Source organism: Mercenaria mercenaria, chromosome 4 (genome assembly GCF_021730395.1).
Source record: "Mercenaria mercenaria strain notata chromosome 4, MADL_Memer_1, whole genome shotgun sequence".
Taxonomy (NCBI): Eukaryota; Metazoa; Mollusca; class Bivalvia; order Venerida; family Veneridae; genus Mercenaria; species Mercenaria mercenaria.
In genome coordinates, this window is record NC_069364.1 from 5,578,454 (window position 1) to 5,601,820 (window position 23,367).

General features: G+C 36.3%; 1 protein-coding gene across 3 annotated transcripts; it reads right to left on the bottom strand.

Moving 5' to 3' along the window:
• Positions 1-11,614: 11,614 nt before the first annotated feature.
• LOC123550885 (uncharacterized) lies at positions 11,615-18,793 on the bottom strand. Of its 3 annotated transcripts, none has more exons than XM_053540246.1 (9): positions 18,602-18,793; positions 17,669-18,405; positions 17,287-17,400; positions 16,825-16,977; positions 16,043-16,264; positions 15,625-15,737; positions 14,787-14,929; positions 14,428-14,531; positions 11,615-13,966 (listed from the first exon to the last, which is right to left on the bottom strand). In XM_053540246.1, the coding sequence occupies exons 2-9, from the start codon at positions 18,402-18,404 to the stop codon at positions 13,155-13,157; spliced, it is 2,397 nt and encodes a 798-aa protein (XP_053396221.1). In that variant the 5' UTR covers position 18,405; positions 18,602-18,793; the 3' UTR covers positions 11,615-13,154. The 3 variants fall into 3 exon arrangements, with proteins under 3 accessions (XP_053396221.1, XP_045195287.2, XP_045195289.2); XM_045339352.2 differs by having other exon boundaries at positions 17,669-18,411; positions 18,602-18,792; XM_045339354.2 differs by lacking the exon at positions 17,287-17,400 and having other exon boundaries at positions 17,669-18,411.
• Positions 18,794-23,367: the final 4,574 nt, after the last annotated feature.

Below are 23,367 nucleotides of genomic sequence, written 5' to 3' on the forward strand. Positions count from 1 at the left end.
AACGTACGTTTGTGAATGTAGTGTTTAGATCAGAATTGATATAATTTCGAGTTTTACACCTTTTAGTTGTATGAAAGTACTGGTAATGTGTTATTCAGCAAATAGAACTCAACCAAAAATAGACGAGTCCGTTTCAAATTCTTGTATCAGAAATCCACCGAAAATCGAATATTTGTCAACCCAGTAATCATCATCACTTGGTCGGTGAGGTGCGTAAGATGCAACGTATTCAAAACGTGTGCAAATCTTGTCCTTAACAGGAAGAGATTTTACAGTTCCAAACAAGCATTGTATGACTTACATTGGTTGCCGGTGAAAGCAAGGATTGAGTTTAAGATACGTTCTTTCATGTATAGCTGTCACATTGGCATACCCGATTATGAAGAGTTTTCTAACTTTCCGAAATACTTTCCATAATGAAAAAAGTTCCCTTAGCGATAATTCAACTGCATAAATTATTTTTATGGATTTTATTTTGCTTCCGCTTTCGTTTTACGAACTTACACGATAATTTATAATCTTATTATGTTGACTAGTGCAACTACCTTTTTTACCTGTTATCAGCAATAACAACAAACCTTATGATTTTACTTTGTTTTAGTTAGACATTCCTAAAAGTTTTAGTATCTCACACATATATATACATATATAGATACAATTTTCAAAACCTTCGAAACGTATGAACAGGCTCTAGTTATTAATGTTCATTTGCATCTTTTACTTGACATCTCTTAAAATCATTTGTAATACAGCAGTGAAACAAGGCTGTTTTAAACGAGCATCAAAACTCAGGAGTTCAACTGGAACATAAACTTAAACTCATTAAACTTCATAAAGTTAAGTTTGCATATTGAGCTCAGTCTCCCACATTAGTTTGATAACCTTGCATCCACACCAGAATTAAATACTCTCCATATTTTGTCGTATGTTCAATAGGGTATTACAGACTTTGTCATGTTTCTGAAGATTATTTTGCTGCCGACAACCTTTTTCCAGCCTCAAGCATTCATTTTCTATATCGTACAAAGGTTGGACATAATTCAGACGGCCATCTGTTTCACTGTATACCTTGATCAAACATTCAAGACATTTAATAGTTATAAGTGTTGTAAATGTTGAGTTCTGCTCAACCCGGGGCTAGAGGGCGTGGACGATAGCATGCATTTCCACTACCGTCCATGAACAGGCTCAATCAAATAGAGAAAAGTGGAAACTTCACAGGTCGCCCAACACGACAACAACGAAAATGTTGCAGGCTCGGATTGATTGAGCCCGTTCATGGACGGCAGTGGAACTGCATGCCACCCGAGCCTGCAACATTTTCGTTTTTGTCGTGTTGTGCGACCTGTGAAGTTTCCACTTTTTCTATTGTGTGGAAGATTTTTGATAGATTCATCTGTCAATTGCATGACATCTTTAATTGTCTTCAAGCTCTCTGCATAAGCTCCCTGACGCTTCTTTTCATTAGCAGAAATCTTTTCATCGAAAATTTGCTAAGTTTTACGGTAATGGCAAAAGCCTCCTTTGCGTCAATTAAATCACCTGCATTTGCAACCACTTTCTCTCTTGTGTTATAAATTAGAGCTTCCGCGTCTTTCATCGGTATTTTTTGTTCTCTTATAAGTACATTGCCTCGTCTAGCAGAGCATGCGCGTCATCGTATTTCCATAACGCATTTATAGCGTTTGCGACGTTGCTTAATGAACTAATCAATGACAACAAGGGAGCTTCACATTTTCTCTTAATCTCTAGAGCCTTGAGATGATATTCGAGTGCCTTGGAAGTGTTTCCCTTCTGATCCATTAACAGAGCTATGATATCAATTATGGCACCAACAGTTGGATGGCATTCACCTAGCTGGGCTTTGAGGCGATTTAAACAAGTTGTATGGTACCTTTCGGCCCGCTCAAAATTTCCTGCAATTAATCGATTTTGAATGTTAACTGTCTGTGTACTGGAAAAAATCATATGAATGAAACTATTTTAATGTCCTACTTTGTTTTTAATCAGACTGATTTATGTAAAACATTTCTCTAACACAATATATAGTCTATTAAGAAAGGCTATTTAAATCCTTCGGCTTACTATTGGTAAAATAAATACTAGTCAACCATCCTTGTATCAAAATAGAAAAAGTGGAAAGCCGCAGATCGCCCAATATTAATAGAATTACACCTTGCAGTATTGTTGACAACAACATCTGTTGACGGCGGTTCTGTCAACAAGATTATAAATTTCTATGTTGAAGTAGCTTTCTATCATACATCAAGAAATCGATCTATAGCAAATCAAATCATATTTAGCATTGCAAGAAACTTACTTGTATAGACTGTTTCATCGATTTCCGAACAATGAAAATACAAATATATTGGGCAATGATTTATGTAGGAATATGAGTGATATTCCCATGCTACTGTAAGATTGCATTGCCACAGATTCATACTCGGGACCACCATACACTGAGATGTTCATGGACTTTTTGTAATACCTTAATTCATGCGAAGCAACTTCAGATCGAAATATATGCATAACGTAAGTTATGTTGAAAAACACAAGAACAATACATGCAGTAACGTAGTATAATGTACATCAAAATAAATACAAAATCCTATTAAACTGTTTGATACTTTTATAATTTTCAAAAAAGCAACTGAAATATAAGCAGTACTAAAGGCGTTTATCAAATGTAAAAGATAGAATCAAACAAGACTTAGGCAATGCTGCATTACTGTAGTATTAAAACATACTGAACTGCTTCGGCGTTTAGCCCCTGTCTGTGCAGATTCCAACCCATTTTCTGATAAACTGTTGCCAACTGCAAAGATCTTTCCATACCCTCCAGAACATCAGTGCTGATTGGTAATTGTTAGCTCCATTGAGGAAATTTCCCTGAAAAGATTCAACTTGAAAACATAATTGTTTTTAAAGGACTTAAAATTATATCAGCGCTTTTTTCTTTTATTAACAACAACAACAACAACAACACTTTTTGTACATTATTACCAATCAGGTTGTAACAGCAGTTAAACATGTTTATTTTAAATCGATTGTTAGATTTTTGTTTAATGATAACTTCGCGGACTTCGTTCTGTGGTGTGTGACTTTAAAGCTTACTGGAACTGGGCTGCTTCGACATCTCTCCTACCCCGTTTCATTGGGCACTTGTGGTGGTCTGTTGTTTCCTGCATAGGTATCGAGTACTTGAGTATGTGGGTCATTACGCTTATTTCTCATATAAATCAACAGGAGCATAATTGTGTTTTTAGCTCACCTGTCACAAAGTGACAAGGTGAGCTTTTGTGATCGCGCGGTGTCCGTTGTCCGTCGTCCGTCCGTGCGTCCGTCCGTCCGTCCGTAAACTTTTGCTTGTGACCACTCTAGAGGTCACATTTTTCATGGGATCTTTATGAAAGTTGGTCAGAATGTTCATCTTGATGATATCTAGGTCAAGTTCGAAACTGGGTCACGTGCCGTCAAAAACTAGGTCAGTAGGTCTAAAAATAGAAAAACCTTGTGACCTCTCTAGAGGCCATAATTTTCAATGGATCTTCATGAAAATTGGTCAGAATGTTCATCTTGATGATATCTAGGTCAAGTTCGAAACTGGGTCACGTGCCTTCAAAAACTAGGTCAGTAGGTCAAATAATAGAAAAACCTTGTGACCTCTCTAAAGGCCATATTTTTCATGGGATCTGTATGAAAGTTGGTCTGAATGTTCATCTTGATGATTTCTAGGTCAAGTTCGAAACTGGGTCACGTGCCATCAAAAACTAGGTCAGTAGGTCTAAAAATAGAAAAACCTTGTGACCTTTCTAGAGGCCATATATTTCACAAGATCTTCATGAAAGTTGGTCAGAACGTTCACCTTGATGATATCTAGGTCAAGTTCGAAACTGGGTCACGTGCCTTCAAAAACTAGGTCAGTAGGTCAAATAATAGAAAAACCTTGTGACCTCTCTAAAGGCCATATTTTTCATGGGATCTGTATGAAAGTTGGTCTGAATGTTCATCTTGATGATTTCTAGGTCAAGTTCGAAACTGGGTCACGTGCCATCAAAAACTAGGTCAGTAGGTCTAAAAATAGAAAAACCTTGTGACCTTTCTAGAGGCCATATATTTCACAAGATCTTCATGAAAATTGGTCAGAACGTTCACCTTGATGATATCTAGGTCAAGTTTGAAACTGGGTCACGTGCCATCAAAAACTAGGTCAGTAGGTCTAAAAATAGAAAAACCTTGTGACCTTTCTAGAGGCCATATATTTCACAAGATCTTCATGAAAATTGGTCAGAACATTCACCTTGATGATATCTAGGTCAAGTTCGAAACTGGGTCACGTGCCATCAAAAACTAGGTCAGTAGGTCAAATAATAGAAAAACCTTGTGACCTCTCTAAAGGCCATATTTTTCATGGGATCTGTGTGAAAGTTGGTCTGAATGGTCATCCTGATGATATCTAGGTCAAGTTCGAAACTGGGTCACGTGCGGTCAAAAACTAGGTCAGTAGGTCTAAAAATAGAAAAACCTTGTGACCTCTCTAGAGGCCATATATTTCATGAAATCTTCATGAAAATTTGTCATTATGTTTACCTTGATGATATCTAGGTCAAGTCCGAAAGTGGGTCACGTGCCATCAAAAACTAGGTCAGTAGGTCAAATAATAGAGAAACCTTGTGACCTAACTATAGGCCATATTTTCCATGGGATCTGTATGAAAGTTGGTCTGAATGTTCATCTTGATGATATCTAGGTCAAATTTGAAAGTGGGTCACGTGCCGTCAAAAACTAGGTCAGTAGGTCAAATAATAGAAAAACCTTGTGACCTCTCTAAAGGCCATATTTTTCAATGGATCTTCCTAGAAAGTTGGTCTGAATGTTCATCTTGATGATATCTAGTTCAAATTCGAAACAGGGTCATGTGCGGTCAAAAACTAGGTCAGTAGGTCTAAAAATAGAAAAACCTTGTGACCTCTCTAGAGGCGATACTTGTGAATGGATATTCATAAAAATTGGTCAGAATGTTCACCTTGATGATATCTAAGTCAAGTTCGAAAGTGGGTCACGTGCCTTCAAAAAGTAGGTCAGTAGGTCAAATAATGAAAAAACGTTGTGACCTCTCTAAAGGTCATATTTTTCATGGGATCTGTATGAAAGTTGGTCTGAATGTTTATCTTGATGATATCTAGGTCAAGTTTGAAACTGGGTCAACTGCGATCAAAAACTAGGTCAGTAGGTCTTGAAATAGAAAAACCTTGTGACCTCTCTAGAGGCCATACCCTTGAATGGATCTTCATGAAAATTGGTCAGAATCTTCACCTTGATGATATCTAGGTCAAGTTTGAAACTGGGTCACGTGCCTTAAAAAGCTAGGTCAGTAGGTCAAATAATAGAAAAACCTTGTGACTTCTCTAGACAACATATTTTTCAATGGATCTTCATGAAAATTGGTCAGAATTTTTATCTTTATAATATCTAGGTCAAGTTCAAAACTGGGTCACATGAGCTCAAAAACTAGGTCACTATGTCAAATAATAGAAAAAACGACGTCATACTCAAAACTGGATCATGTTGGAAGAGGTGAGCGATTCAGGACCATCATGGTCCTCTTGTTTTCTTTAACCATTACGTGTGTTATGGATTCACTTTGCGGGGATAACCATTATTAACACTTCCCTGTAACTTTGGGACATGGTGGGGATTAAGACTGTGATCTGACACACCATTAACCGGCGTTATTTCCCCTTTCCGTTCCAAGGCGATCATCCACTGTGTTCCTTTATTTGCTTGTTTTGCGTTCGTTATACATAATGTGTTGTTTCATGTCGGTCAGAGCAAGTAGCGGTAAAGGTCGCTGACTTGCCCCTCACTTTTGAAGGCTCGTAACCTCGCTTCGTGTTGAGAATTATTTCATATAATGAAAAATACTAGCTGGCTTGTAGAAAGTCTCTTGTTCAACCCAGTTTTTCGCAAGTCCATGAAATAATGTCAAGAAATGCAACTTGGGTACATTTCTTCGGGTGTGGTCTGGATATTTTGTGGCGTCTGTATTCCATAAACATTCACACTTTTGAGACCAACACAATGGAACGTTTCAATCGTAGACGCTAAATACCTTTTTTATTAGTTGCCATGCTGCCTACAGCTATATCCACAGCCGCTTTATCCCTGGTTCTGTCGTTCATTTCTGTTAGTCTCAAGCATGCATCATAGAATGTCTCACTCTCGCCTTAAAACAGAAATTGCATCATATTTATCAGCATTTATCATTTACTGCATTTTTCAAAATTCATTTTCAATAATTTAATTACATATTTTCTAATACGATGATACATATCTCTTTTAAGAGATATAATGAAATGATCAGTTTTTCACAAATATAACATGGTTACCTTTATAAAGAGCAATAAGGTTGTGAAAGCTCATAGCACGGTTATTTTCAAGAAAGATGAATATTACTGTTGCATTATCTTATTTTTTTTTGTATTATATAGCAACTGACTATATTTTGGAACAATTATTTTCATATGCTGAAATTTTTACATTTTAAATAATAGTATCATCAAGAGATCGTACGCGACATGAATGAAATGAAAACACAAGGCAAATGGCTCCAGTTACATTCTGTCCCAAATCATCTCCGGTGTTTCCCCAACCAGCGCCAGTACCCAACCAGTTGTTCCTGTTGGTATTGAACACCCGCAAGGGGTGCTTGATCAAGGTACAGACATGACGTTACTAAATTTTGATGCAACCACAAATGGTACCCACTGCTCAGGCCGTGCTGGGACTGCATGTGTCTAAAGCAATCAATAGTAAGATTACAGAGGGTCAATATATCGACCTCACTAGCTTGCTGCAGCACCAAGCGCGGCCTGAGGCGGAGGTTAACCGTAACCTTTCAGTAACACACCACTGCTAAATTTTAGGACTTCCACAGTCGGTCTGGGCAAAAATTTGACCACGATTTCTGCTCAGAAATCTTTGTTATACCCGGACAATATACTATGTTGTAAGCATTGCCGATACTAGTGACAATGTCATCAAATACACTGTTTTGATGAAAACCAAGATGCCCCAAAGACAACTGAGTGAGTCTTGCGGAAAAGCCCACCGTGTTATCGGTATATCTTCTTATCTTTGAGGACTGTTTTACAGACCCTGTGAAATAATTTGAATACCTATAATTATTATCTTAAACAGAATTAATACAAACTAAACATGTGCGTTGTTTCAATCTAATATGCACCACCTTAAGCGATACATTGGGAGAAATTCTGTCGACTAATCCAACTGTTTCGACCAAGAACATCTAAGAAAATTGAACGCAAACAGAACTGTAAACCTTTATTCGAGATTAACACAGTCTTATCAAATGAAACCATACATTCACGAAGGAAAGTCCCCCAACTAGGTCTGACTACCAACAATACATGTCTTGGCTGATATAATCCTGTAGCCTTATACATGCACCCAAAATACAAAGAAACAGCATACATTGTGAGCTATTATTGTATGGGTTTAGTTTCAAATAAAAATGAGGAGTTACTATTCACTATGGAAGGTCTTCTGCTCTTGACTTCCTCTGTTTGCCTGACTTCCTCTGTTTGTCGCGATAGCACTTCAAGTCGCAGAATCTGCTCCACTTGTTGTGATATAACGTTTTGAAGATCCTTTATAACTTCACGCTGTTTATGTAGGTCTGATTCAAGCCGTTTATTCAATAAGATTTGAATTTCTGCAAAGCTTTCCAAACGATTGACAGTTGCTTTGAGATTGTCAAACTCTTCTCGGCTAATGTTGATAGTCTCATCCGCACCGCTGCCACATACTCCATTTATAACAAGTGTTCCAGTGAAAAATAATAAAAAATATTTATACATCTTTTTACAAAAGAAGTTCAATCGTTCTGAAATTCAGTCTAAATACATACATGAGAACATAACCAGATTCTTATCTTATCTACATATTTTAAATGAAACAATTTCAGTTAAAATATGCTACAGATCAGAATAGAAAGGAAATACTTGGCCAATAACAAGATAAAACTCATAAACTAAATTGTGGAGTAGCTTTCAAAATGTGCAAACTATTGATTTGATTACTGTAACGTTTGGTACATACAATTTGAAATAAGTAATTTTTCGTGAATTGCGGATTTATTTTGAAAGATCCAGATATAAGCTATACGTCAAGGTCTCTGAGAGTGGGCCTCTTTAAATTTTAAGATGCCTTTAATAATATCAATTGTATGACCATAGACGTTTTTTTTCGATATAAAATATCGGGCAAAATCACAATTTCAAAACAAAATATCAAAGTTTTACAACATTTTTACATAGAAATGTTGCTTTTTGCAAATTAAGCTATCCTGCAACCGTATGTGTCAAAAATGGTTGAAATATCCCATTCAAAATCGACATAAAATCGAAACTAATCAATATTTGTTAAAATTACCTCAGAGATCTTTAGAATGATATATGTTATCAGCAGTATTGTATGGACAGCCAACGCCGCGAAAAAGCAACATCAGAAACAAGCTAAATCATGCACAATTAATTAAAACGAATTTGAAACAACGCAGTATTTCAATTGTATTTATTAAATAAAATGTGTGGTGGCTGAATTAGGACACTTCATTATGTCGCGTTGGCGTATACATGGCATATGTAGCAAATTTCATTATGACGTCCAGGGGGCGCGCCAGTGCGACAAAACGAAATTTACAACGAGACATAACGAAACATAAAATGCGACAGAACGAAATATCATATTTCATTATTTTGCGCGCCATAAACATAAATTTCGTGTTGGCGCCCCCACCAAGACGAAATGAAATGGCAATACAAAACTGTTAAAATTTCATTTGGGCGCTTTGGCACGCGCGCCAGGACGAAACACGACCTGTGCTACAAAACCGCGACTTAACGAAATGTACTAAACCAGCCACGGTGACCATAAAAATGGGAGTTACTTTAATGCAGAGTTAAAGAAAGCTATGTACAATTAGGTTCACTCAAGTACTGTGTCAATAAATATCAGGCATATCGGAACTAGACGATGCTTAGATCTGATCAGAACATTTTATTTGTCGCCATTTCGTATAGAATTTGTCGAGTTGTCGTTTTGTCGTGTCTTTGTCCAGCCAATATGACAGCACAACAACTCAACAAATACAAACTATGTCATTTTGTCGTGATATCGAGCTGTCGGGCGAAAACAAGATAACACTACAAAGAAAGTGGGCTAGATCGACAAAAATCGTGTCGTTTTTGGCGACCTTAATTTTCCGTTTTTCGGGTGAAATATGTCGTGTTTTAGTGTTGGCGGGGTGATAACACGACAGCACGACAAACTGACCAAAAGTTTAACTGTCGTGTTGCCGTGCTTTCGTGTCTTCACTCTGCCAACACAACGATTCGACATGGTATGAATCAACCACCATATGTAGCAATGAGCACAATCCCTTACTGAATACAAGACTGCCGCCTCACTAAAATATCACGCTATGGACACATGGCATGATGCACAAACCTGTTACGTTATTCTGACACTGGGCTGTCCAGAATGGAACTCCATTGTGTTTTTTCGTCGAGTCCGTGTTACAATTTGTTCTGTGCTCTATTATCTAAATATATATATTTTTAAATTGTTGTCTATATTACAATAATTTTTCATGTGCATTTACCCGGTCGTGATGTAAATTTTACTATGTAGATAAAACAGTCTGTTCTGTGCATTTATCAGTTCGTGAGGTACATCTATAAACTTGTTTAGTATATTTGTAATGTAGATCAATACAAAATGTAGTTTCATCCGTGCATTCATGAATTAGCGAAAGAAAAACATGTCGACAAACAGACAATTGAACAATCAGATAGACGTTCTGGAGTTAGTTCTTCGCTTTATCTATTATATATATATATATTCAGACAGACAGACAGACATGATTTGAGTCAGATAGACAAACAGGCGAAGAGAAAGACGATTATATTTTTACGTCTCTTAGTCGATGATACACCCAGTCTCAACATCTAAGTAGAGCCATTCATTCATAAAGGAACGTAATCGAACTATGTATCCCTCACAAAACCTATTGACCATACGTGTGCATGTCTGAATAACCCCCACAAGGTGGTACTAACGCAGTTTGGTACTAGTGCGACAATGCAGTCACTACCAAAACGCATTGGAGATAATGCGTTACATATGTACACACATAAAGTAAAACGGTGTTACTTATAATCTAATGCGTCTATAAAGCAGTAGTGCTTGAACATTCACACTTATGTACTAGATTAACTAAGCACCTTTAAAACACAGGAATGGCTCTAGGGAGATTTCAACCAAATTTCTTCAACATATGTTCTGTCCAAAACATAAATCATACGGATTTTGGTTGGTGTCCTGACAGGGCAAAACACGACATTTCGAAGATGAAAATTCGACGGAATATCTTGTCGCATTTGTTGACTAATTTGTCATATTGCGAGCTCTAACTGCCGTGCTCTCGTGTTTTCGTCCCGGTAGCGCAACAATGCGATAAATCAGCAGTTCAACCGACAAACCAACAGAGCATCTAAGTACCTCCACATATTTAAAAAAATCAATAAATCAATGAGATAATGTTATCTCCTTTATTATGGTGGTAGATAACCACAGTATGATGAAAAATATTCAAAACTAATGAATTTATTTCATTCTTTGAAAACGAAACACGCTTTTTAAACGGAACCTTAGAAAGAAGGGATGGGGCCAGGGCGGGGCTTTCAATTTTAGAAAAGGGACGATCAAAATGTGTACGGGTTTTGCTAGTAGGGAATTTATTTTGAGTTAATCAGGACATTGGATACCGGCGAATACTGAATGTCGAATGTCGTGTCAGATCGGCATCGGAGTTTGGCAAATGTCTGACGTCAAGCAAACTTAACATTGGACCTTGCCATTGCCGGAAGTCGTGACAGCTCGACATTCAAATTCTATGTCGTGCCAGCTCAACACTGTGTGTTTGTAAATGTTGAATGTCGTGTCAGTTCGACATTTTGATCTTTGTGAATGTTTGCTGTCGAGCAAACGTGACATTAGTTTTGACCGAATGTTTTTCCATCTCGACATTCGTTCTTGCATACTATCAAATGTAATAAATTTATACAAGATAAAGCGTGACTTTATTGTTCATATTAATTGGAAGGGTAAACTCTATGTTATATCGATCTAACCAAGATGGAAATAGCCTTGCTTTCAGCGCTTACATTTTTGTACATTATGTTGTTTTATGCTTAAATTTTATATTCAGGTTCTTTTTCTTGTATTGTTTGCATGAGTAGATCCGCCTTTTATCGGACAGGGTCTTTCATCGGACATATTCACTCTGACACTAATTTCAGAAACATTCCTGTATACACACACCTCTCTGCAAGTTATTTACACTTACTAGAGTTAGATGGCGTACACAAAACGAACTCGGCCATAGTAGCGTCAACTTTTGTCTGTATTTTGAATGGTTAAAAATAAGGACTCGCGGTGATGTCACTTTCTTTCTGACATCACTGCTAAACATCAGAAAACGTGGAACTTCGGCATCACAGTTTCATTACTAAGTTTGAATTTGTAACAATCAAAATTTAATCGAATTTATTTCCTGATAATAAAATATATATTTATCTTGCATTTTATAACAAAAAACAATGGAAACGTTAGAAGAATTAATAAACATTTAAAACATAAAATTGTCCCATACTACCCCCATGGAAAACGCACTTATTTCTTACTCGAGGGTATCATCGGACAGCGTGAATTATAGATCCGACATTTATCTTAACAAATTCTAAAAGGACTGACTAAAGGCTGAATATGGTTCTAAGTAAAGGCATTTTAAAGTAAAGAATTCACGAGGATTTTTAATCATATCAGGAGCACTGCTTTGAGAAAACATCATTAAAAATTAACATAAATAAAATTACCTAAATGCATCGCCGCGCACAGTTTAAAACATTTTAAGAACGTTCCAGTCATCTTTTTCTTTTAGGATACCATGAGTAGACCCCTGATGATGCCTGTAGTCTTGAGAGAACGAGAAGTATTTGGCCGGACAAAAGAAACCTAATCTTACAAAATCAAGTAGAAAACTTTCTTCAAATATTGTATGAACACGAATACATCTATGACCACCATTACATTTATGACATACTGGAGTACCTGAAGCAGAAAGCTCATGAAAGTATTTTAATGGTTATTGTTTGGGACTGTTGTTGCACCTCAAAAACTTTCGAAGATTTTAGAATCGTTTGGGTTGCAAATAATTATGCAAAGAAAGTTAACGATTCCTACTTGTTAAAGTTGTGTGCTTGTGTTAGAGAAGAGTCTTTGTAAGAAAAAGGGAAAAGTTGCTGGAGAAATGAAAATAGAAAATAAAAAAGAACAGCCGAAAAAATGCCCAAAGAAACACAACACAAATAAAATGTAACTGACATATATTGCAGTCTGTTTTATTGAAAGACACAGATCTTTTTTTTAAAAAAATCTTAAAACTGTCCGATGATCCCCTAATGGAATTTATATAACCGATGATCCCCGACTTAGGTGTCCGATACAAAGCTCTCCTGTCCGATTCAAAACGTTTTCAGAAAGCATCATTTTTGCCTTAATGACGGACGTAGATCTCCAAATCGGTAAGAAAAAGTCGGGGAATTGCTTTTGGAAAGCACGGTTTAGGTATGGGATGTTACGGAACGAAGCGTAGATCAGTTGCTAATCAATATGGGGCCCGTTTCATCCGAAGGTGTCCGATAAATGCCGGGCCTACTTTACCGAGGATAAGTAAGCAATGGAAGACATAAGTCATTCCTAAAAAGTTTAGTATATCACACAGACATATACATATACAGATACAATTTTCAGGATCTATCTTAAAAGGCTTAAAAAAACAAAATATTTTTTTACAAGTCATTGGCCTTCGAAACGTATGAACTGGTTCTAGCTCATGTTCATTTGCGGAAGTAAGCATATTTCTTCTTGACATCTCTTAGAATTCTAATACAACTGTGCAACAAGGCTGTTTTAAACGAGCATCAAACTCAAAAGTTCAACTGGAACATGAACTTAATCTCATTAAACTGCCTAAATGTAAGTTTTTATATTGAGCTCCGTCTCCAAAATTAGTTTGATAACCTTGCACCCGCCCCAGAATTAAAACTCTGTATATTTTGTTGTATGTTCCATAGGGTATCACTGACTTTGTCAAGTTTCAGAAGATTATTTTGCTGACGACAAACGTTTTCCAGCCTCAAGCATTCATTTTCTATATCGTACAAAGTTTGGACATAATTCAGACGGTCATCTGTTTCTCTGTGTACCTTGGCCAAACATTCAAGACAATCAACAATTATAGTGTTATGTGGAAGATTTTTGATGGATTCATCTTTCAATTTCATAGCATCTTTAATAGTCTTCAAGCACTCTGCATAATCTCCCTGACGCTCTAGTACTTGCGCTAAACTGACAATTCTTTTCATCAGCAGAAATCCTTTCATCGAAATTTCTTTGCTAAGTTTTACCGTAATTGCAAAAGCCTCCTGTGCCTCATTTAAATCACCTGCCTTTGCAAACACCTTCCCCCTTGTGTTATAAATCAGAGCTTCCGCGTCTTTCATTGGTATTTTCTGCTCTTTTATAAGTTCCATTGCCTCGTCTAGCAGAGCATGCGCATCGTCGTATCTCCCTAACGCATTATTAGCATTTGCGACATTGCTTAATGAACTAATCAATGACAACACAGGAGCTTTAGATTTTCTTTTAATCTCTAGGGCTTTGAGATGATATTCGAGTGCCTTGGAAGTGTCTCCCTTCTGATCCATTAACAGAGCTAGATTATTAATTGTGGCACCAACAGTTGGATGACATTCACCTAGCCGAGCTTTGCGCCGATTTAAACAAGCTCTGTGGTACCTTTCGGCCCGCTCAAAATTTCCTGAAATTATTAGATGTTGACTGTTAACTGTCACTGTACGGGATAAAATCATATGAATGAAACTATTTTAATGTCCTACCTTGTTCTTAATCAGGCTAATTTATATAAAACCTTTCTCTTACACAATATATGGTCTATTAAGAACAGCTGTTTACTGCTGGTAACATTAATACTAGGCAACCACCCATGTATCAAAATAGAAAAATTGGAAACCCACAGGTCGCCCAATATTAATAATAGCACACCTTGCAGTATTGTTGACAACAAAACCTATTGACGGCGGTTCTATCAACAAGATTATAAATTTCTATGTTGAAAGTAGCTTTCATACATCAAGAAATCGATCTAGAGCAAATAATAAGCATCATGTTTAGCATTGCACGAAACGTACTACTCTATATTGTTTGATCTATTTCTGAACATTAAAACTACGGATATACTGGGAAATGATTTATGTAAACCTAGGAATGTGAGCGATATTCCCATGCTACTGAACGACTGCATTGCCACGGATTCATACTCGGGACCACCATACACTGAGATATTCAGGGACTTCTTGTAATACCTAAAACAATTCATAGCAACGTCAGATCGAAATATATGCATATCTAAGTGATATGAAAAAATGCATGCAGTTTCGCAGTTACGATAGTATAATGTACATCAAAATAAATACAAAATCCTATTAAAATGTTTGATACTTTAAAAGTTTCAAAAAAGCAACTGAAATATAAGCAGTACTAAAGGCGTTTATGAAATATGACCGATAGAATCAAACAATACTTCGGCAATGCTGCATTACTGTAGTATTTAAACATACTGAACTGCTTCGGCGTTTAGCCCCTGTCTGTGCAGATTCCAACCCATTTTCTGATAAACTGTTGCCAACTGCAAATATTTTTCCGTACCCACTAGAACATCCAGTGCTGATTGGTAATTGTTAGCTCCACTGACGAAATCCCCCTGAAATTATTTAACTTCAAAACATAAATATTATTGTTTTTAACAAGGTTTTTTAAGGACTTAAAACATTATCACCATTTTTATCTAAACGACAAGAAAATAAATTATTTATTCTGTTACAAATCTGGTTAGCTACTTTAATATATGTCTCCTGCCCTGTTTCACTTGTGGTGTTTCATTGTTTTCTTCAAAGATATCGAAGTACATTAGCAAATGGGTCGTTAGGCGTGTTTCTTATATACATTTACAGGAGAATATTTGTTTTTTTTCTTAACCATTGCTTGCGTTATGGATTCGCTTTATGGGGATAACCATTATTTACACTATTCCGTAACACTGGGCTCCGCTGTATCCCTTTCTTTGTTTGTTTTGTGGTCATTATCTACAATCTTTTCTTTACTCTATCATGGTCCTCCGTGACCGACTGGTTAAGGTCGCTGACTTGCTTCTCACCTTTGTGGGTTCATCTTGGTGTTTAGAATTGGTTTATGTAATGAAATCTACTAGTTGGTTTCAAAAAAGGTGTCTGGTTCGTTTAAATTAGTTTCTCGCCAGTGCATAAGATAATACCTAGAAAAGCAACTTTGATCCATTGCTTCGGGTATAGATCTGGCTATTTTATGTCGTCTGCATTCAAAAAAACGTTCACACTTTCAGACAAAAAATGGAGGGCTTCAATCGTAGGCGATAAATACCTTTGTGTTCGTTGCAATGCTGCCTACAGCTATATGTACAACCGCTTTATCCCTGGTTCTGCCGTACATTTCTGTTAGTCTCAGGCATGCATCGTAGAATGTCTCACTCTCTCCTTAAAATAAAAATTACACCATTTAATCAGCATTTATCGGTTAACTGCATTTTTCAAAATTCATTTTCGAATACGAATACGATTATACATGTCTTATTTAATTAAGAAACATAAAGAAAAGATATTTTTTTTACAAATATAACAGGGTTACACTTATAAAGAGCAATAAGGTTGTGAAAGCGCATAGCACGGTTATTATTAGGAAAGTTGAACACTAGCGTTGCATTATCTTTTTTTGTATTATATTGCAACTGAATATTAGATTCAAATATTAGTATCAGGAATAAAAACCAAAGAGACCGTACGCGACATGAATGTCTCAATGACAGGCGTGTATGAAGACACAATTTCTATGTAGAAGTGATACGTGTCCGCTCTAGTATACTCAACATCTCCAAGAAGTTTCTGCAGATTCGGTTGTTCAAGAGCAAATTCTGAAAATGCTCTTGTATATTCGTCTGTTCCCATTTGTTCTGATATCTTCTTCATAACATCTGTAAACACCTTGCAGTATTTCTTCCGCAACTCTAGAATGAAAATATATACCAGGCAAATGGCTCCAGTTACATTCTGTTCTGCTGTCTTATTTTACTTCAAATCTATACCAACCATCAAACTATGCTAAATTGTTTCCGATTTAAATGACCAGAATTTATTTGTATGAAAAGAATTGTGTCGGGTAGCATATTTCACAGGATCCACTCCTGCTTCAAATTAATTTCATGCAATAGGTTCTGTCAATTCTTTTGTTGTTCAATGCCATGTCAAAGTCTAATATTGTTAACCCATTTTAATTGCAATTTAAATCAAGGCAAGCAATTTATGATATGTAATTCCACCTTACCTTACACTATATGTTTGATAATTACAAAGAGTATTTACTTGCTGAATAGTTTGAAATTATGTCTGCAAATTACTGCCAGAACATTTTCATTGCACCTGCACAAACAGACAACAGTAAATGCGTCAATTGTGCTTTTGATAAGTGTCAATATCAATTCAATAAATCGAAAGCCTGGAACATAGTTTTCAAAATATGATGGTTTTATTCCTTGACAAAATATTGAGGAAGACAATAATACTTTACCAGGTAGATCTCTAATGGCAAAATTGACTTTAAGCACCTCTCGAAGAATGCCCTGGATGTCAAAGCGCCTGTTCTCTTGATCGTAATTGAGCATGTGTTTTCTTCTGATAGGAATTATCGCAGTTTGTTTTGTCATTGCCTCTGTCTCAATACCTGTAATAAAAGAAATGAGCCAGTTACATTCCGAATGAAAAAATTTAAAAAGAAAAATGTACCGTTAGGTTAATGAGGTCAGCAAGCCAACCACCTAAACTAAGGACACATAGTGGCAGGGGAAGACCTTCGGGTTCGTGGTTTCAAAGTGCTGCTCGGCAACTGAGAAACCTAACATTGATGATAGTTAACAGAAATTGTAACTTTCTCTACAATCGATGTAATTACTAATTAACTAAATTAAAACGATTTGAAGTATTGATTATTAGACATGTTGTACATTCTAATGTGAAAATACGAAACACTTACCAAGAAGACCGCCAGCTTCTTTAACATTAAACGAACCAGGAATGTAGTTTAACTCTGTAAGGTGACTTTGAAACTCGCCGGATAATCGAAGAATAAAGTTTTTATAGACAGCACCTTCAAATGAAACACTGAACAGAAATGAAACTGGCAAATCTATATTTATGTAATAACATTGTTAAACATTTTTCTTGCTATTCTTTAAATTATAGGTTCGTGATCATTCGAGGACTAAGTGCAAAGCAGATAATCTTCTTATATTTTTTCGTATGAGTTAAAATTGTTTTCTATCAAACCTTTGTTTCATATAGCTGAACAATTTCAAGATATTGGTCAAGTTGCTAAATTAATAAATTTTATTTAAATATTGTGTTTGTTTTCATACCTACTAAAAATTCGTTGCTCAGTGCTTTAAGACGACACTTGCCTAGTAGTTCCACTATATCAGCCAGTGAAAGTAGTCCGTTTTCCTTAAGATAAGCACCAATCATTAGTATGATCGGTGGAAAACCTTCACTGAGCTTGATAGTAACATCACCGTATTCTCCGAGGTCAACATCAGGAGCAATTTTCTGCAATAACTCTTTAGCCTCACTTGGGACTAAGGGAGGTAACTCATGTGTGAAGAATCGAAACTGACTGAACTGGATTCGGGTGGTTGAGGTGACAAATATTTTTATCTTATGGCATTCCTCTACAAGTTTAGCCAGTAACAATAAGAACTTATCTTTGAATAGGCTTTCTATGACATCCTCTGCGTTGTCAAAGAAAACCACAAACTCTTCATTCTTTGAGGTATGTGCAATAACCGATAATATTTGTTTGATCCACTGGTCTGACTCTGCAGAGTTAGGTTTAGGTTCTATGCCAAGTAAAGCACATATGTTTGAGTGTAAGGACTCTAAACAGTTTATGTACCTGAGCTCTACATGTGTCACGTGACATTGTTTTGATTTTAGGTATTCCCTGACACACCTTGATTTTCCAATAGATCTGATACCAAATATTCCAAACAGTTTGTGCTTACACCATGCTTGGTCAAACTTGCGGAAGTCGAGTTTCCTTCCAACAAATATCCACTCAGACAGATTATGTAGTTCGACCGTTTCTGGCCGGGGCATGCTGTCGCTAGTAATTAAACAAATATGGATTGATTAATGTATTGGTAAGGTAGATATGTACTAGTACACACAGTGTAAGAATACGACTATTAAGCAAAATCGAGTGTGAAATATTGTTCACCGAGTAGGTAGAAGGAACAAATTAAGACAGATTATGAAATTCACTCATTCCTTATATAAAGCCATATGTGACATACCCGATAATGAAGAGATTTTCTAACTTTCCGAAATTCTTTCCATCCTTGGTGAAAATTCAACAATGTAAATTATTTTTATGGATTTTGTTTTACTTCCGCTTTCGTTTTACGAACTTACACGATAATTTTAATCTTATAATGTTGACTAGTGCAACCACCATTTTCAAGTCTTATCAGCAATACAAATAAACCAGATCCTACTTTGTAAACTACGTACTGTATGTGTAAAAAGCATAATAAATTAACTGGCATGTTTTGTATTTCAAATTTACAGTTTATATCTTATACTGGAATTTATTAACTTTTAATTTTAGTTTGGTGTGAACAGTACTGAAATATAGTTTATGTTATAGATAGACGTTTAACAGGAAAACATTGGTTCCTTTTACATTGTCCTTTGAATCACTGGCCATTGAACGATGGGAAGCTTTCTATAGTGGTACTTGGTCATTGTGTTAATTTCGTTATATTTTCTGACTTAGAACCGGTTAACTTGGGTCCCTGTGATCTTGACATTTGAGCCACTGACAATAATCTACCACTGACATCTTTCAATTAAGGTGTTAAGTTATTGTGTAAAGCTATCAAAGTTTCTAACTTTAGCTCCGGAAACAGAGAATTAACAGAAGTCAATTTTGGCCAATGTGACCTTGACCTTTGATCAAGCGACAGCAATAACTAAAAAGCCTCTTTAACCCTTAACCTGCTGGCGGCCAGTTATTCTTCCTTTGTGACCAGTGCAGACCAAGATCAGCCTGCACATCCGTGCAGTCTGATTATGGTTTGCACTGATCGCCATTAAGTCAGTATCCTTTTGGTAAGCATCCATTTAACAATTAATGGTACTGTCCAAATTGAAAGATGGACAAATTCATTACAGAAATTCAGCAGGATAAGGGTTAATAGTCACTTAGCAATGCTCTTAATTTTGCACGTACTATTATGAAGCAACAAGAACTCCGTAAAGCGGGGCAATATATGCCCGCAGTTCTAGATCAGAGGAGGAAGTAAAATTAAAAATAAATCTTTTCCTCGGATGTGTGTTGGGGAGGGGGATGGGGGTGTAGATGTTTGGAGTCAATTACAAGTAAGTAAAAGAAACCGAAAGTGAATTTTGTTTCGGGGTTGGTGGGGGTCAATATGTTTGTGTTGAGGAGGGGGTAATATGGATTGTTGTACTCCTCAAGTCACTTAATCACAACCCATCTATATTCAAAGTTTAAAGTCAGCTACTTTACTTGAATAGTTGCGAAGTTGTGCTCAAGACTCAAACTACACAGAACAGACCAAGTTCATATGCTTGAATAGTAAGACACAAAAATATAAAAGTGATTTATTTAGTGGCGGTAGTAGTGGGACTGAGGCGCGGTCGGGTGTGTGTGTGTAGTGTGTGTGTGGGTGGGGGTGCGGGGGAGGTAATGTGAATTGCTGCACTCCTAAAATCACCCCATCACCACCAAACACGAAATATGAAGGATAAAATTGACATTTTAGCTCAATTTGTGACCTTGCGACTTTCGTAATGTCCTTCATTGTGAATTACCTGTAATTGATACTTAAGAACGACACAATTCACTTACCTACAATTTAGACTTAAGCACGTCTCTTTTAATTTATTTCAACTGTGTGGATATTTTGAAAGAAAAAAAAACTTTGTGTTAACTCACTGTCTTGTGGCATTTAAGCGTGCATAGATCATGTCAAATACCACATCAACATATCCATCTTTCAGAAAATATCACTCACTCGTAAATGCAAAAAATAATTTAAAAAATGGAAAAATGTTTTTGATTGTGCTGCTAATCAGTAACAGCAAAATGATTCGCAAATGAATTCCAAAAACTACCTTAACCTTAAATGATCCAACCTATTAAAAGTATGACCATCTACTGGAGCTGGGACTGTTCTAGTCTCAAAAGAGTCAACATTAACGGATTTTTATGCAGTTCATTCAGACCTGAAATATCAGGATACAAATATTTTTGTAATAAACTCGTCACCATATAAAACAGTTGCCAAGTACTCCAAGGAGTAAATAAGTATTTATGAGTTTCAGTCATTTTTGTTGGATTTGATTTTACCTGTTAATGCAAAACGAAGAAGTCAACAAAACTGAGTGAAGCTCACACATGATCTTTATTTGTGCATCCCATAAGCAAGATATTTTATTTCAACCTATGATTTCGAGGACAAATATAATTTTAACAGATTCAATACACCCAGTCTGTAAATTTATAGTTATTTACTGACGGTGTGCAAAACTGTACATGTCATCCAAATTTCAAGGCTGCATCCTAACAAACAAAAAATTAGGTCAAAATGTCACATTCCACATGACCCAGATTCGAACTTGACCTAAAGATCACATTCTGACCAAATTTCATGAAGATACAGTAATAAAAGTTGCTTATAGAGTGTTAACAAGCTTTTCCTTTGATTTGACATGTTGACCTAGTTTTTTGACCCCACCTGACCTAGATTTGAACTTGACCTAAAGATCATCAAGATTAACATTCTGACCAAGTTTCAATACGGTATGGTCATAAATGTGGCCTCTACAGTGTTAACTAGCTTTTCCTTTGATTTGACCTGGTGACCTATTTTTGACCCCAACTAATCCAGATTTGAACAGGACCTAAATATTATCAAGATTAACATTCTGACCAAAAACAACAAAGAAAATATCAAACAGGGAATACCATGTTCCAAAAACGCAGCCTCCCCAAAACGAAACCCACAACACGCAGACGTGCACACTACAAACACAGACACAGACAAAGACACACACACACACACACACAAAGCAAACACACGAGGACAAAACGAACAAATAAAGGAACACAGTGGGGCACTGGGGAGCTTAAACCGGTTTATGGTGCGCACCCAACCTCACTCTTACCCCCACCACCATGTTCCAGACACTGGACAGTGTAAATAAAAGTAATCCCCGCCAGGTGAATCTCTAACACACGTAATGAAAACAAAAAGGCATGGCATGTAAAACAAAAAATGCTCCTGTATAAATATATAAAAAGCAAACCTTAAGAACCAAAAACGCATATACTCAATGCCTTTGCAGAAAACAGAGCAACAAGAGAAACACCCTTAAGGGCCCGACGAAACAGGCCGGAAGATAGGTATCAAAATAGTTCAGTCCTGGTGGGATTTAAAAACTGCTTATCATAGAGTCCTCCCCCTCTTCCGTCTGACACAATCAAAGAGGGAAGCGTAATGTTCAACTGTAAACGGGTTGAACACTAAACATGCGGTATGCCTCAAAACAGTTGGGTCGTAACCTCTTTAAATAAAACGTTTTATAATTTTACCAAATACATTTGGAAAATTACCATGACCCAATATCTTACGAAGTTTGTAAACCACATCACCATAAACAAGAGCTGTCCGTAAGACAGCCAAGCTCGACTATTCGAAATATTGTCACAGAAGCAGGAAATTATTACCCAAAATGTTAAGTATCAAAAGAGTTTTAAGTTCGAAAGTGGACATAATGTGACCAAAATACATATCAGAGTTATGGGACTTTGTGCTATCAACAAGTTTTATAACCCCGAAGAAACATGTTACGTTTCAATTCAATATCTGCATTAGTTTTGGGGATAGTAACTTGCATGTAAAACTTTAACCAGAATTTTCTAAGTCCAAAAGGGGGCATAATTTGCCCCAAATACATGTTAAGAGTTATGGAACTTGACCCAGTGAGGTTGGTAATTGACCTAGAAAAAGAATAAATAAGTTTCAAAGCTATATGCCTTTTGGTAATAGCTGTATGTACTTGCACGCAAAACTTTAACCAGGATTTTCTAAGTCCAAAAGGGGGTATAATTTGCCCAAAATACATGTCAGAGTTATAGGACTTGGTGCTATCAACTAGTTTCATAACCCCGAAGACACATGTGAAGCTTCAATTTAATATCTGTAGTAGTTTTGGAGATAGTTACTTGCATGTAAAACTTTAACCAGGATTTTCTAAGTCCAAAAAGGGGCATAATTCGGCCAAAATACATGTCAGAGTTATGGGACTTGACCCAGTGAGGTAGGTAATTGATCTAGAAAAAGAAAAAATAAGATTCAAATCTATACGCCTTTTAGTAATAGCTGTATGTACTTGCACGCAAAACTTTAACCAAAATTTTCTAAGTAAAAAAGGGGGCATAATTTGGCCAAAATAAAGGTCAGAGTTATGGGACTTGGTGCTATCAACTAGTTTTATAACCCCAAAGACACATGTGAAGTTTCAATTCAATATCTGCATTAGATTTGGAGATAGTAACTTGCATGTAAAACCTTAACCAGGATTTTCTAAGTCCAAAAGGGGGCATAATTTGCTCAAAATACATGTCAGAGTTATGGGACTTGACCCAGTGAGGTAGGTAATTGATCTAGAAAAAGAAAAAATAAGTTTCAAATCAATATGCCTTTTAGTAATAGCTGTATGTACTTGCACGCAAAACTTTAACCAAAATTTTCTAAGTCCAAAAGGGGGAATAATTTGGCCAAAATACATGTCAGAGTTATGGGACTTGACCCAGTGAGGTAGGTAATTGATCTAGAAAAAGAAAAAATAAGTTTTAAATCTATATGCCTTTTAGTAATAGCTGTATGTACTTGCACGCAAAACTTTAACCAAAATTTTCTAAGTCCAAAAGGGGGCATAATTTAACCAAAATGAAGGTCAGAGTTATGGGATTTGGTGCTATCAACTAGTTTTATAACCCCGAAGACACATGTGATGTTTCAATTCAATA